The sequence below is a fragment of the Palaemon carinicauda genome, chromosome 40 (assembly GCF_036898095.1).
Source record: "Palaemon carinicauda isolate YSFRI2023 chromosome 40, ASM3689809v2, whole genome shotgun sequence".
NCBI lineage: Eukaryota > Metazoa > Arthropoda > Malacostraca > Decapoda > Palaemonidae > Palaemon > Palaemon carinicauda.
This window is the reverse complement of record NC_090764.1, coordinates 45,387,236-45,401,847: the sequence shown is the minus strand read 5'-3', so window position 1 is coordinate 45,401,847 and position 14,612 is coordinate 45,387,236. Positions and strand designations below refer to the sequence as shown.

General features: G+C 36.8%; 1 protein-coding gene across 15 annotated transcripts in view; it reads left to right on the top strand.

Annotated features, from left to right (window-relative positions):
* The window catches only part of OtopLa (Otopetrin-like a), an 810,925-nt gene that overhangs the window by 784,539 nt on the left and 11,774 nt on the right, over positions 1-14,612 (top strand). For 14 of the 15 annotated variants that reach the window (XM_068363667.1, XM_068363664.1, XM_068363662.1 and 11 more), the window contains 4 exons: positions 6,932-7,092; positions 7,478-7,640; positions 11,048-11,158; positions 11,783-11,963. In XM_068363667.1, coding sequence (XP_068219768.1) covers positions 6,932-7,092; positions 7,478-7,640; positions 11,048-11,158; positions 11,783-11,963 — 616 coding nt within the window. The remainder of the gene's footprint in view (positions 1-6,931; positions 7,093-7,477; positions 7,641-11,047; positions 11,159-11,782; positions 11,964-14,612) is intronic. The other variant, XM_068363668.1, reaches the window with a different exon arrangement.

Sequence of the window (14,612 nt, the reverse complement as noted above, 5' to 3'; positions counted from 1 at the left end):
AGGAAAGGGTGGGATCGTGTAAAATAAAGGGGAAGGGTTTCACCGGGCGCCACAGGTCTCTCCCCAGAAATAGATTTTTCCTTCGTCAAAATCCCTTTTCAGGGTCGATCTGTGGCGCCGGGTGAAAATGTACCAGAGAATGCCTTCCAAGCCCAACAATAACAACTAATTTAATGAGGGGAGAGAAACAACACCATGTAAAGAAAATCATAAATAATTAAGGTAAACAAACATGATAACAGGGAAGCCTCCGAGTATCAGAGGAAACATGCTACAAAACTGACATGGCTAAGAATATCCCAACCCTATAACAACGGTAATCAATAATAGTTACAAACATAACCTAATATGTAATAAACTTAGGGCTAACGAACCACCAAGGAAGCGGCGTCGTGGTGCGAGTGGCGGGTAGGAGGGAGAAGAAAAGAGCTGGATGAAAGGAAGAACAAAAGATCACTGGGGAGAGATAAGGCTCCCAGCTGCAACTGTTGGGTATTTAAGAGCCTGTAAGTTCATTAGATAGTGGCGTTTGAAGACCATAGGAGATTCCCAACCCGTGAACTTTATAAGGTCATCAAAGTCCATCTTCTGGGGGAAATGATCCCGGATTGGCTTGTTAAATGAAGTATAGGATCTATAGCCTAATACCACGTATGGGAATGGTACCTCCTTGTTCTCTGATAAACAAGGGGCCAGACGATCGGGTAGCAGTCGTGGCTAAAAAGGCCCTGAGAGTGGTAACCGGACATAGAGAAGTATCTTGGAGAAGAGGAATAACTTTCCAAGGGGACCACCTATTTTGGGGGTTAACGGCCGAATCATATTGGCGAATTGTCGAGTCCCTTTTGTCTGATTCGATGAAGAAATCGTTTTCCGGTTCAATGTTCGCGTCTCTACGAGCTGCCAACTTCCTGTAGTCCACAAAGTTAGGGTTTTGGCCATCCTTGAGTAATCTGACACAGTGAGTTTGGAATACTCGGGTCAGTTTGAGGAACGGGATCCGGATGGGACGGAGTTTCCACTCGAGGAGGAGAGGAAACCAACTGTTCTTGGGCAGTGAGGTGGTACTAAAGCCACTGCGCCCCGGAAGGAGCGCAGTCGGTGTAAAAGTTTTTAGAAGATTCACTGGGAGAGATAGGGAAATCTTCCTCTAATGGTTCCAATCCCGGGGTAATGCGTCCATGGCATGAGCCCGAGGGTCCAGGATTGGGGTCACATAACAAGGAAGTTTGTGATTGATCTGAGATGTGAATAGATCTACCTGGATGCCTGGAACGAGCCTGAGTATCCACCGGAATGAAATTCTGACTCCAGGGGACTCGTCCTGGATAGTGAGCCCGTTCTCACATCCTGGCCTCCCGCTAGGTGAGGTGCTGACAGGAACCAGTTCTTTTCTGTTGCCCAGGTGAAGAAAGTGACCAGGATCTGATTCAGGTTGGGTGACTTGGATCCTCCCCTGTTTCCGTAGTGTACCTCGTCTGTGCTGTCTGACACTACTCTGATGTGGGTCGACCTCGGAGGAGTCTCTCTCTTCAGGGTCAAGAACACTGCCATGGCTTCGAGAACATTGATATGGGACTGTTTCATGGCTAGTGACCAAGAACCTGAAACATCTGATGTTCGGAGAAATCCCCCCATCCACTTAGAGACACGGCTGAATGGAATGTCACTTGTGGAGGTGGGAATTGTAGAGGAACCGCTTTGGAGAGGTTCTTCGGTTCGGACCATGGGCGTAGTCTCATTTTCCAGACAGAGGGGATCTTCGAGACCTTGTCTTCTTATAGGTACTGTAGCTCTCTTTCTCCAAAATCGATTGATGTCTTGAGTTTGGCTTTTATTAGGAGATCTGCTACTGAAGTGAATTGGAAAAGGCCGAGGATACTTTCTAGGCTCTTTGGACACCTGTTTGTGCTTGAGAAATTCTTGATCTTGGAACCTATTCCTCTTACTTTTGGAAGGGAGAGACAACGTGTGCTTCGAAAGGTCCCACTGAATGGCTAACCATTCTAAGTGGCCTGATGGTCGCAGGCGAGACTTTTGGAGATTGACCCGAAATCACAGGTTGTCGAGCAATTGAAGTAATTCCTTCGTAGCTCTGTTGCCTTCTATGGCCGGCCGGGCCCAAATGAGCCAACCGGCCAGATAAGCAATGATCTGTATCTCTTGGTTCCTGAGTTGTTCTAACACTGCCTCTCCCAGTTTCGTGAATATCCTGGGATCAATGTTGAGGCCGAAGGGCATGTCTTGAACACAAAGGCTTTCCTGCTTAGGTGGAAACCCAGATAAGAAGAGAAGTTTCGAGCTATAGGCGCAAGCTAATAGCGGTCGGTAAGATCGACAGAGGTGGTGACGGTCCCACGGGGAAGTAAGGTCCGTACCTGAGAGATAGTCGTTTGATTGCTTTTTCTTGAGTAACCCTGTGGTGTACTCTTTCAGGACGGGAGTGGATTTCTGGGAGAAGGTCACTGGCGGAGGAGGAGGACCTTGAGGCCATTTTCATCTCAAACCGTTAGAGACTATGCTATGATCCCACAGACCGAGTCCAATGGTCACGAAAGTGGTAAAGTCTTCCCTCTACCGGGACCACCGCGTTGTGAGGGAGTGAATATAGGTCCTTCCCTTCTCCGAGCCCCCTTTTTCCTAGGTCCGCCTTGATGGCGGGACTGTCTTCTACTCCTGTAGCTTCCTCTCTGGTGTCCATGAAAGGAGCCTGAGGGTTCGGATCTAGGGCTGTATGCAGGCAAAACATCCCAACGGAGTTGGGCTGTGTACCTGGGGAATCAGTGAGGTAGACCACCTGATGATGGGGAGTCAGATACAAAAGCGTCGAACCAGAGGAAGGCTGTGATGACGAGTGGGAAACCGACTATCGATTCCTGTCTGATAGAGGTCTCAGACAGAACGTACTTCCCACAACTGACCCGATCAGACCAACAAACGTGTAGGTCGAACTGGAAGGGCAGAGCCTGGAATTATCGTACCCCCCCCCCCAGTCTGACAACATCCTGGTCCACACAGATCGGGCCTGCCCTTTAGGAAATAATACCGTTACCTTCGGTACCTTGTCTAAGCTAACCAAGGCAATCTCTTTCAATCGAACGAATCCGTTGAATGGGAATTCTAGTACCTGGGAGTAAAATCTAGGTCCCCCAGAGGGAGGACATCTATGCCCTCCAGATTTATGGTACCACCTATATCCGAGTTCCTGAACGGCACTGACTCACCACCATACCTTAGAGCTGCGTCATAGCCCCTTGGTTTTCCCTAGAATGTGTTGCTTTTAGCCGTCACAGTTTATGCAGGGTAACATGAACATCAGGATCCTTTAATGGTCCTAGGTCGGTGACGTAGGTAATTGCAAAGCTGAAGGCTCAAAACTCATCCCCACCTACCTGCCCGACCATGGGGTCGTCGTCCAACCTTAGAGAGGACACTCCGAGGAGATAGGGACCTCTAGATGGAGCATTCCTTCCCAACCTCGATACCCAAGGGCGGAGAGCCTCTCTTGCAGGCCAGAGAGAATCATCATCATCCTGATGGGAACCATGCAGGCGAACCTTCTGTAACACAAAGGGGACATAAGTCTGGATGTTCCTTGAACTTTGGTTAGCGATCCTATTCACAGGCTGGGATCAGCTCACAAGGTTACATAATAAAAGCTAACATCACACAATAATATAAGGAAAGTAAAAAACTGATTGCTTTTATTTTATTTTTATTTTTTTTTTTTTTATTTTTTTTCCTTTATCTTTTTCATTTTTAGTCATTGTAATAACCAAGAACGAAGAATAACGACAACGTAACCAATAAATAAGGATATAGTCTAAATCGAGCCTTCCTGGGGCGAGTACAAACTAACAGACTAAATCGCAAACGTTTAAATCGCTATTCGCCCAAAACCATTGTTGGCACTATAATATCCAAATGTTTGTATATTTGTAATTTACCTAATGTCTGTTAATGACATAAGGATAAATAACTTAAAGCAATCTGCCGACCTGCGAGGGTCGGGGAAGCAGTGACATGCCCTTAAAATAAATATAAACACCAGCCTTAGCTAAAGGCAAGGCAAATATAAGTGTTAAGTGTATGGGCGACCTCCGGTGAAGCCGGAGCGTAATGAGATGTCCTGAATAATGCCGTCTTAGCCAAAGGCAAGGCAAATATAAGTGTGAAGTGTATGGGCGACCTCCGGTGACGCCGGAGGATAATGAGATACCCTGAATAATTCAATTGTGGCTAATAATTCAATTGTGAAGATATAAAAGCCAAGCCGCAGCTAAAGACTAAGGCTTAGATCATAGCAAAGCGTATTTACAAACTCCGGTGAGGCCGGAGGGAGAAGAAAGGTCCTGAATAATTATTGTGAATAAAAACACAATTGTAATAACAATGGCTATTGTGGATATGGCCGTGGCCTGAGACCGCAGTAAGGGCCACCGGAGGGTCGTATCTAAACAATATGAAGCCCGTCCCATGCAGTAAACAATATATAAATATAACAATAGAACGAAAGTCATTGAGAATCCCTCAAGCCGGAGTAGAACTCAAGGCGGAGTGGAAAACGTTCAAAAACTACTCCCGAGCCGTAACGGGGAGAGGACGAAACACGGACCAAAATAACGCTAACAATTGAAAAGTCACGAAAAATAAATAACTCGTAAGTTATCATCCACCCCTAGGGGGAGAGGTGAGGGAGGGAGAACCCGTTGAACGCACAAAACGGAAAACGGGAAACCCGCTCAACCACCAGAGCTAAGAAAGAAAACGAGAGAAAGGGGTAACTCGTGACTGCGAACAGAAAACGGGGACCCCAATCTCTCGCTCTCTTGGACACAAAAACAGGACTAAAAATCACGCAACACTATTATAAAGGTATAAAATAAAAATGTACATCCATATAACACTACGATCGAAGAATAGCATCTGCTAAAATTTAAAATAAATAGCACAGTCGAGTGACGAACGCCTCGGAGGGGCGGGTACTAAACAAATACAAAGCTAAATCGCTATCTCGTTCGTAGGCTGGACTTACTAGCAAAAAGTACCATGAGTATAAATACACAAAAAAAATAAAATAAAAATAATAACGGTTCTAAAGGCATAAGGCCAGGGACTTAACCAAGAACCTAAGTGACAGAGTACTAAACGGGCAGACAAAGATGAATTCCCAAACAGTGAACAAACAATGGCCGCCATGAAAGGCCAGACGGGAATAATAAAACAGACTATACTGGATATAAAACAAAAGCCCGGTACAATAAAATACTGTCAAAACAAACTATGGTACTTAACATTGGAAAGTGTGAAGATGGAGCTTCGGACATGACAAAATAAATCCACGATTGATAAAAAAGACCGAGAGCACAACAAAACAATTCAACACTTTGTATTCCAAAAAGAAGGATGATGTTCAGATGGCGCTCGCGTCGTGGCGGTGGTGGTTGGCTAGGACCTTTGTATCGGCCCATCCCTTTGACGAAGGAATTAACTAAATGGAAGACAACCTGTGAATAGTGGTTTTCACGCGCCTTTGCTTTATACACGACACCCAAAAGGTGCTCGCGCGAGGGTAGTAACCTCAGCATTCCATGCTTTTTTCTTTCTCTGGTATAATTGGAAGGTTTTATCAGAAAAGATATATAAGAAGGACTCTTTTCACCCGGCGCCACAGATCGACCCAGAAATGCCTTCATAGATGTCCTAGTAAATCAGATCCTACACAAAATGCCCTCATAGATGCGTCAGTGGGCAGAGCGGTATGAGTAGATTGTAGAAATAAAGTCTATGTGAGAGTTCTTAAAACTTTAAACCAAATGATGTCAGATTGTAGAACCAAGTTACAGCACACACATGGCACCTCTCTCGTAAAGATGAGGGAAAATGTAAAATGGAAGTTTGTAGCTGAAGCAAGTCTTGATGTCAACCCCATTGCTGGGCCTGGTTCTAGAAGCATAGAAACTGGCAAAAATAGTAGAGCTGGTTTCCTCTACAAACCCAATTTTCTCTGATGGCAAGGGCATGCTGGTCAAATAAACTACATTCTTCAGCAGTCGACATCTGGTGCCTCTCAAGTGGCGTGTTCCTAGCCAAGTGGATGGAATACTGCAGAGGTGGCCCCATTCTTTTTTTCCAAGATCAGTCTGAAAACTAGGATATTCAGCCATGTTGATACTATTAGAAGTCAGGAAAAGGTAAATACTGCTAGTGACAGTGCCAAACCCCATATGCTGGTAGGGGGCAGATTTTTCATTTCCTAAACAAATGGTCCTGTATTTTCTGGCCAACTCGGGGGTCCTGTATTTTTTGACGAACTCCCCTTTACAACTGATCTTTCTGCACCCCTATAAAGACAGTGTAGAAATGTTACAGGCTGTACTTCAGAAGGTCCAACAGTTATCAGAGAAGGAAGGCAGTGGTTCCTAATCCAAAGTGTAAAATCCACAAAATTTACTGGTAGGATTACCAACACTTTCTCTGAGAATGTATTTTTTTGTTCTATTAACCACAATATTGATCATTTAACAAAAGTTGTAAAATTTTCTCCTTCATATTTTGCTTTGAGTGAATGTTCATAATGCTTTGTAAGTACAGTAATAGGTATATAATGAAATAAGGAAAATTGGGTCACATATGGTGGTCCTAAGGTTATCCTTTGAAATGAAAGACAGAGCATGGTAAGATTCAAGTGTTTCATTTTTTCCATGCAGTTATGTGTCTATTATCTTTATATTATGTTATTGTTATTTTTTATATATATTCTTGTTAGGATTTTGTCATCAGAAGGATTCTTTTAGATGTTCCCCTCCTAGGAAGAACGATGCATGATATCAATTAATATACATTGTTTCAGGACTCTAGTCCTCTTTGAAGAAAGTTTATAGTTTAGCAAGATTATAGAGTTAGTATTAAATGGTTTTCTCCTTTACAGCATTTGGCTTGGGCACCATGATCTACAATGGACTAGAGTTTGGTGTCTTTTTTGAAATCCCAATAGTTTCTCCTTGCTATCAGATCCTGCGTGGAGTAAATCCTTTGTTACAATTGGTATTTACCTTCATGCAGATGTACTTCATCTTCATGAATGCTAGAGTAAGTATATTAACCGAGTACTGTACAGTATTGGACTCATAGTTGTTTATTGATATTTTTGTCAAGCATTTAATGAAAATTCTTACTGACTCTTGCAGATCGAATTCTGTTTTTACATGTGGAAACAATGAGGTCTAATTATGATGAAGGAAATTTTATTAGAATTTTCATTTTAAATTGAGAGGACTTTTTTTATTATGATATATGAACTTACATCATTACTCTTTATCACAGCTGTTATTATTACAGTATTACGGTATTTTGTATGTAGAAGGAAAGGGAATAAAAAGTTCCAATGCAGTTTGATATAAAATCATGTTTAGAATAAGAATGGTTACAAAACTGAATATTAACAATGCAATGAATTATTTTTTTATTCTTACAGTTGAACATCCATAAATTCAAATTCTTGGCTCGCTTTGGTCTCATGCATATCGTTGCAACTAACTTATGTGTCTGGGTTAGAACTCTTGTGCGAGAGAGTCTGAAAGAGATAAACGAGTTCAAGGTATCACAAGGACAAAAGGGTGAAGACTATATGATTCTTGGTAGGTATAAACGTTTCAGTCTTTTTTTCATTGCTTTTGCTGGTGGAGGTAATCAATAGGTTAGTGAAGTGTTGATTTGCTTGAACAGACAAATATTTTATATGCAAGTTCCACATGATAGACAAAAAAATGTAGAAAGACAATAAATACAAATTACACTACAGTATTGGGAAAGAAATTATTTTGGTAAAATATAGTGCATTAAATATATACTGTTTAATTTTAATGCAAATATAAATTTTTGCCTCCCTATATACAGTATATCTGAAATATTAGTCAAGAGTCTGCCAGTAACCCAAAACTTTAACACTTGTTTTCTTTTCGTAAGTGACAACTACCTGGTCAATACTTTTATTGTATCTCTTGCTTTCACACCTGTGGAAGCAATTACAGTACTTTATTGTACTCTTTGATGCTATCCAGTCTTCTACAACTTATGAGTTTTTGGTTGTTGCCTTGGTACATTTTCCTAATACTATTACCAGAATAAATGAAATTGGACAAATGTTTTGAATTTACATACTGATGAACTTTCCGTGTAGCAGCGTAAATTGTTTATTTTATTTCTAGGGCACTGATCATATGTATATGTGGTCAGTCTCTAGGGCATTGTCCTGGTCGATAGGGCACTGTCACTGTCCCTTGCCTCTGCCATTCATGAGCGGCCTTTAAACTTTGAAAATTACTTCACAATTGTGATATGACTGCAGTTGTTCCTTGTCAGGTTTTGAGAAATTTATGAAAGGGTAGGATTTTATAGAATTCTTTCAAGAAACGGGTATATAATTGTATGCAGTCCATAATTCAGATACAAAGGAAAAATGGATGTGATTTAAATTGTTTTTCTTCTTCTTTAAATACCATTGCTATTATCATTTATTTTTCTTTTGCATGATATATTGTAATTTTATTGAAATGAAAAAAAAACCGAGGGACTGGAAGATTTTGATAGAAATGGCAATTCAATTGAAATAGATATCGACTCAAATGAGAGAATTATTACTTGAGCTCAAAGTAAGTTCCAGTTTATTTCTAAAATTTTATTTGAGTTACAGTATGTTACATACCACACTGCAAGAAAATTTTATTTTCAGCCATTTTGTTGTTTGTGACCATTATGTGCATACCTTCAGTCAACCCTTAAGAATACATTACTATATTGTATCTTTTCAGTAATATCCCTCATACACCAGTAAATAACTCTTTTATGTGAGAAATAATTAGGGCTGGTAATTAAATAGCAACAATATTTCGTTAGTTCTTAATTAGGCTTCAACTAACATCAAAGTGAGGTATTGCATTACATACAACTTTAAAAATGTTAATGAGAATTTTTTTTTTTAATATACCATGAAGAAGTCTCTGCCAACCATGTACCTTCTAGAACCTTAAAGGCAAATACGGTTAAACATAGGCTCTATAAATAACTATTACAATATAGTATTTACTTTCAATGAATCCACCCAAAGATCTAGTGTTACTCTTTTTGAAAGAAAATGTTCGACTCTGTATGTAAAGAAAAATTTACAGGTCTCTTATTGGGTATGAAATACCTTCTTTCTCTAACACAGGGAATCACCATTTATATAAGGCAATTAATTATGTGGGGTGACCTGCCTGAATGCAAGGCTGCCATAGTTCTTGTTTTAACAGATCAGATGAATATAAATTAGACCAGGGTTCCCTTTCAGCTTGAAATACAGTATATGGGAAATTCTACATGGTTAGTATCTTTTTCCTCCTCGAGTGGAAAAGAAAACCTAATAATTTTAAACTTTACCACATCACAGTTGTAAGTAAAAAAAACATTAGTGACATCCATGAAATTATGGACTTACACCTCCAGTATTGGCATCCAGGCTGCATTTGGCAGCAAATTTGATCTTAGGTTTGGGGATTAGATGTTCCTGTGCTTTCTTGTGTTCTATATATATATATATATATATATATATATATATATATATATATATATATATATATATATATATATATATGTATGTGTGTGTGTATATATATATATGTGTGTGTATATATATATATATATATATATATATATATATATATATATATATATATATATATATATGTATGTGCGTGTGTGTGTGTATATATATATATATATGTGTGTGTGTATATATATATATATATGTATGTATGTATATATACTGTGTATATATATATATATATATATATATATATATATATATATATATATATATATATATATATATATATATATATATATATATATATATAAATATATATGTATCTATGTGTATATGACATCATATATATATATATATATATATATATATATACATACATACATACATACATATATATACACACGCATATATATATATATATATATATATATATATATATATATATATATATAAAGATCATTAATATAGTATACTGAAGAATGATATACATAATAAGATACAAAAGCAACTATCAATCACCTACCTACTATATATCATTGCTTGTTTTATATACAGTATATATATATAATATATATATATATATATATATATATATATATATATATATATATATATATAAAACAACCAATGATATATAGTAGGTGGGTGATTGAAAGTTACCTTTGTATCTTATTGTTATGTATACCATTCTTCAGTACACTGTACTAGTGATCTTTTTTTATTTTTACAAAAGCTTATCAAAGACCACAAATATTTTAAAATGTTAGTAGTGGGTTGTGATGAAACAAAGTTTATATCTGACAACGGTACTCAATATTTTGTTTGGGTAAAGAACTAGAAAAAAGTTAATATTAAAAACTACTAATTTAAACTAAGTTAAAGGAAAATATTACCAGATTCAGTGTCCTTAACTTTCAATACTGTACCTGGTATGCTGATCTTGAAACTAATCTATTGTACATTCTTTGCTGGCAGTGCTTTACTGTACTTATACCGTAGTTCATTATTAACAGCTCTCGTTGTTGTAGCAGTATTTAAATAGATATCTAGTAATCAATTAATAGTTGCTACACCTATATCTTATTTCTTGCTAATGCTAAATCTGTTCAACATTTATCTTAAGTACATGGATATTTATTTGGAATTTAATGTTATGTAACTAGTTTAACGAAGGGTTAATAAGGACCAAGGACAGATAAAGTTTGGGCTAAACATCGCACACTACATATACTTCCACATTTTATATTTTTTCATCTGCTAAATAATTCTACATTTAATTCTACAATGTTTATAGGCTTGAACAAACACTTTTATTTTAGAATGTTTCTTAACCTTCTTAGAGAGCTTTGTTAATTGCAAAGAAAATCTCCTTGTGTGTTTTGTGTCTAATAGCCTTCACTTAGACTAACCATTCTTGTGGTATAGATACATAGGTTTGATTCTTTCTCTTCTTACTGACAGAGGGTATTCGTCGAGCATTGGCGAACCGTGGCCTTATGGCCCCCAACAGGTACCTCTATAATCTGGACGAATTCGTTGAAATGCAGGAAATCAATGAAACTTTGCAGCAGGGTAGGCCCGTAGGACTAAAGTGCATTCTTGTCAGCTTGCGCCTGTATTATTTCAAACATCATGTTAATTAATGTGGCCTTTTCACCCTAGTCCTGCTTATTCATAGTTTGAAAATCCATTATGACACAGGATTTGTAATGTATTAAATGTATGCCCTTGCAGATTTATATTGGAATGAAGGATTACCCCATAAGTGTCTTTAGGTATAACATATTAACTTTATAGTACACTACTGGTAAACAGTATAGCCCTGTAATTACAGCATTTATGTTTTGTAGAAAATACACCAGTTTTTATTTTTTATTTCTGCAGCATGGGTATGTTGCATGACTTAGCTTTTTTCATAATGTGCCTTTTACCAAATCTAGACTAAAGAGGAATAATTGTTAAAACCACCTCCCATTTTTTTTTTTTCTTTATTATATTGCATGCCAAAATCGGCTACATTTAGCAGTACTGTGATTATTAATCAGGGCACGTTTTATACTATCCTGAGCTTTCATGATGCTTAATTGTAACTAATGTTTCAGCTAGAGATAATATTGATGAAGTTTAGTCTGCACAAATATGTTTGTCTTAGGGAATCATTAATTAACATGTTTTATAATATTACTTATTTTTCAGCTGATACTACTGGTCTTATGACCGAGGAAGACATTGTGAATCGTACCTGTGAACGTGTTGAAATCATGGGCTCTATAGTGTCTGATTCTGCTCCATACCTGTATCCATTCATTGTGGAGTATTCCCTCATTGGAGCTTCAGTTCTCTACATAATGTGGAAGCACATTGGTCGCAATCCAAGGTAATTATAGTACTGTCTTACAGAAAAAATTTTGCTTGGAAGTAATTTTAGTTATTACTCAAGTTCATAAGAAGGCAGTTTTGACTAGGTAGTTAAAATGTGTCTCCCAAGGATTTTCTTATAAACACTAGTTTTCCTTTCCTGTCCTTGACAGGAAACTCTAATGGGGCCAAACAGCAATAGCCCAAAATGAAAAAGAAAATAAGTATGAGATGATTTATGAAAGAATTACATTCCACAAACTTCCGTAATATAGAAATTAGTAATGGTTTTATAAAAGTACAGTGGCTATAGTAACTTACAGTACTTTGGTTCATTTTAGTAGATAACACTGCTGTATTTTGTTTTTGAAATTTATAGTCTGGTTTTACAGTATAAAAAATCACACTCTATAACAAGCCACTTTATGGTTTAACATATAACTTCCAAATGAAGGTTGAAGCTGATCAAGGAAGAATTGTAATTTATTAGCAATGCAGCCATCATGTTATAAATACTGCACTTAACATGGCGATTCAAAAAGAATTACCCTATTTCATGATTAAATATTTTATGAAGGAAAAATAGCAAAAAATAAAACTGATGTATTAGATAGTAGGGTTAGTCACTGATAATGGATATTAAAGATGGGGTTGATACTGTAATTATTATTTGCAGTTCAGTATTATGCTTCATAGATATTTGGGATGTACATTATATTTATTCTAATTGACAAAACATTATTTATAACTCGTTGTAGGAAATGATTAGCAGGCTTGAGATACATTTTGCAAGGTATGCCGAGTGCAGAGATAAAGTATTTGCTGTAAAATTCCTTTATTTTTAAAATTATTTACCATATACAGTGCAAACATTAAATATTCAGAAATACATGTGTAAGAAATATACAGTAATTCAAAACAACGTTAAGCAGATGCTTTTAGTTGAATTATATAATCTTAATGTTGCTTGATATTTTACTGTAATTATTAGGTAAGGGAACAAAATCTGTGTAATACTTGATAAAAAATGAGTACACTCAAAGTTAAAAAAAAAAAAAAATGGCATCCAAAACAGGAAAAATGAGTCAAATATAGTAAGTACAGTATACTTGAACTGAAAAATTTATTTAAAAATTGACTAAAGTGAGTACCATTTGCACAAGTGAAGTACTGTAATATAAATTCAGATTTTTATTTAGAGGGTTGATTTTCTTAATAGCCATTGTTCTATTGCTTCATTTCATTGGTAAGATAATTTTTATATTAGATTTATATAGGTTCCTATCAGCTAGGGACTAGTTGAAGCTTTATCCTTCTTATTGATAAAGCCAGGTATGTAAAATGTGTACGTGAAATGTCCATGGAAATAGGTGAAGGCTGTAAAGATTATAAAATTGTATATTATCAAAAACCTTTCTTAAGCACATTGATAGGACTTCTTTCCTCATCAGATTTGACATGCTGTAATGAAGTGCATTCCATAAATTTTAAGGTCTGGTTAAAACAAAATCAATACTTAAAACCACATATTTTAGCTGTTAAAACTCTTGTGGAAAGTAGGTGATCAAAGATGCCAGCAGTCCTAGTAAGATCTGTGTTACCTATAGTCAGCCATGAGTAGAAATTTCAGTTATGTACTACTGTAAAGTATGTTTCATTCTTTAGATTCAAGTTAAAAGTATTAAATTTTTTTCTTTTACCAAAAACCCATCATTTGGGTTTTGAACGTCTTGGAAACTACATTTTTTTTATATATACTCTATAAAGAGCACTAAAAGCAAGAGCACTAAAAGCTTTATGCATATTCAGATTGGAAGTGTAGATACACAACATAATACTTGCCATTTAATGAATTTCTGAAGGGCTGTCAGTAGCTTAACAGTGTTTCCAATGATAGATTGTCAAAGGTTCATTAATCTTAATTTGTTATTTTCTTTTTTTCCTGTTATTTACTAAATAGGTGATAGTTGATTTCATTTTACATCTTAACTGTTGGTTTTAGTTCTTATAGCTGATTACTATCAATAATTTATATTTAATACGGAAAGCTTTAAAAGTGCAGGTTTTTGGAGGTGTCGCTTAACTTTCGACAATTTTTAATCATATGGATTATGGTACTAAAGAGGACAAGTACAGTAGTATCAATAGAGGAATTTGGCGAATCGTTATTCTAGTTTTCATTATCGAGTCCGTCATAGAAGGCATTTTTAGAGATGCAAACTATCAGGGTAAATAGTAGGTATTTGCCATTTTTATGTTTTCTCATTTCCTCTGTCTGGCTATACTATTACATACACATTGGCAATCACCTCTTTCTCTTTGAAACCCAACCATTTTATTACCAATCACTGTATTTGCTAGAACCTTGGGTTCCATTCCTATTTTAGTCCTCAAAAGCTCTTTATAAATCCTGCACACAAAAATTACCAGCTTTTGGCCCTTCAGCATCTCAAGCCCTCTCTTATAAAATGCAATCATGGCTTTATATAGTGTATTGTATATGGGGCATCACATGCAAAAAGTTGTGAAGATCAAGAAAAAAAAAGTTTGCAGCAAGTCATGGTTTTGTTTTTACTATATTTCAACTTGGGCTGCTGACAAGTCAAAATTCAACCACAGACTTTATAGAAAAAGGATATGTGGCTTGAACAAGTCATCAGTGGATGCC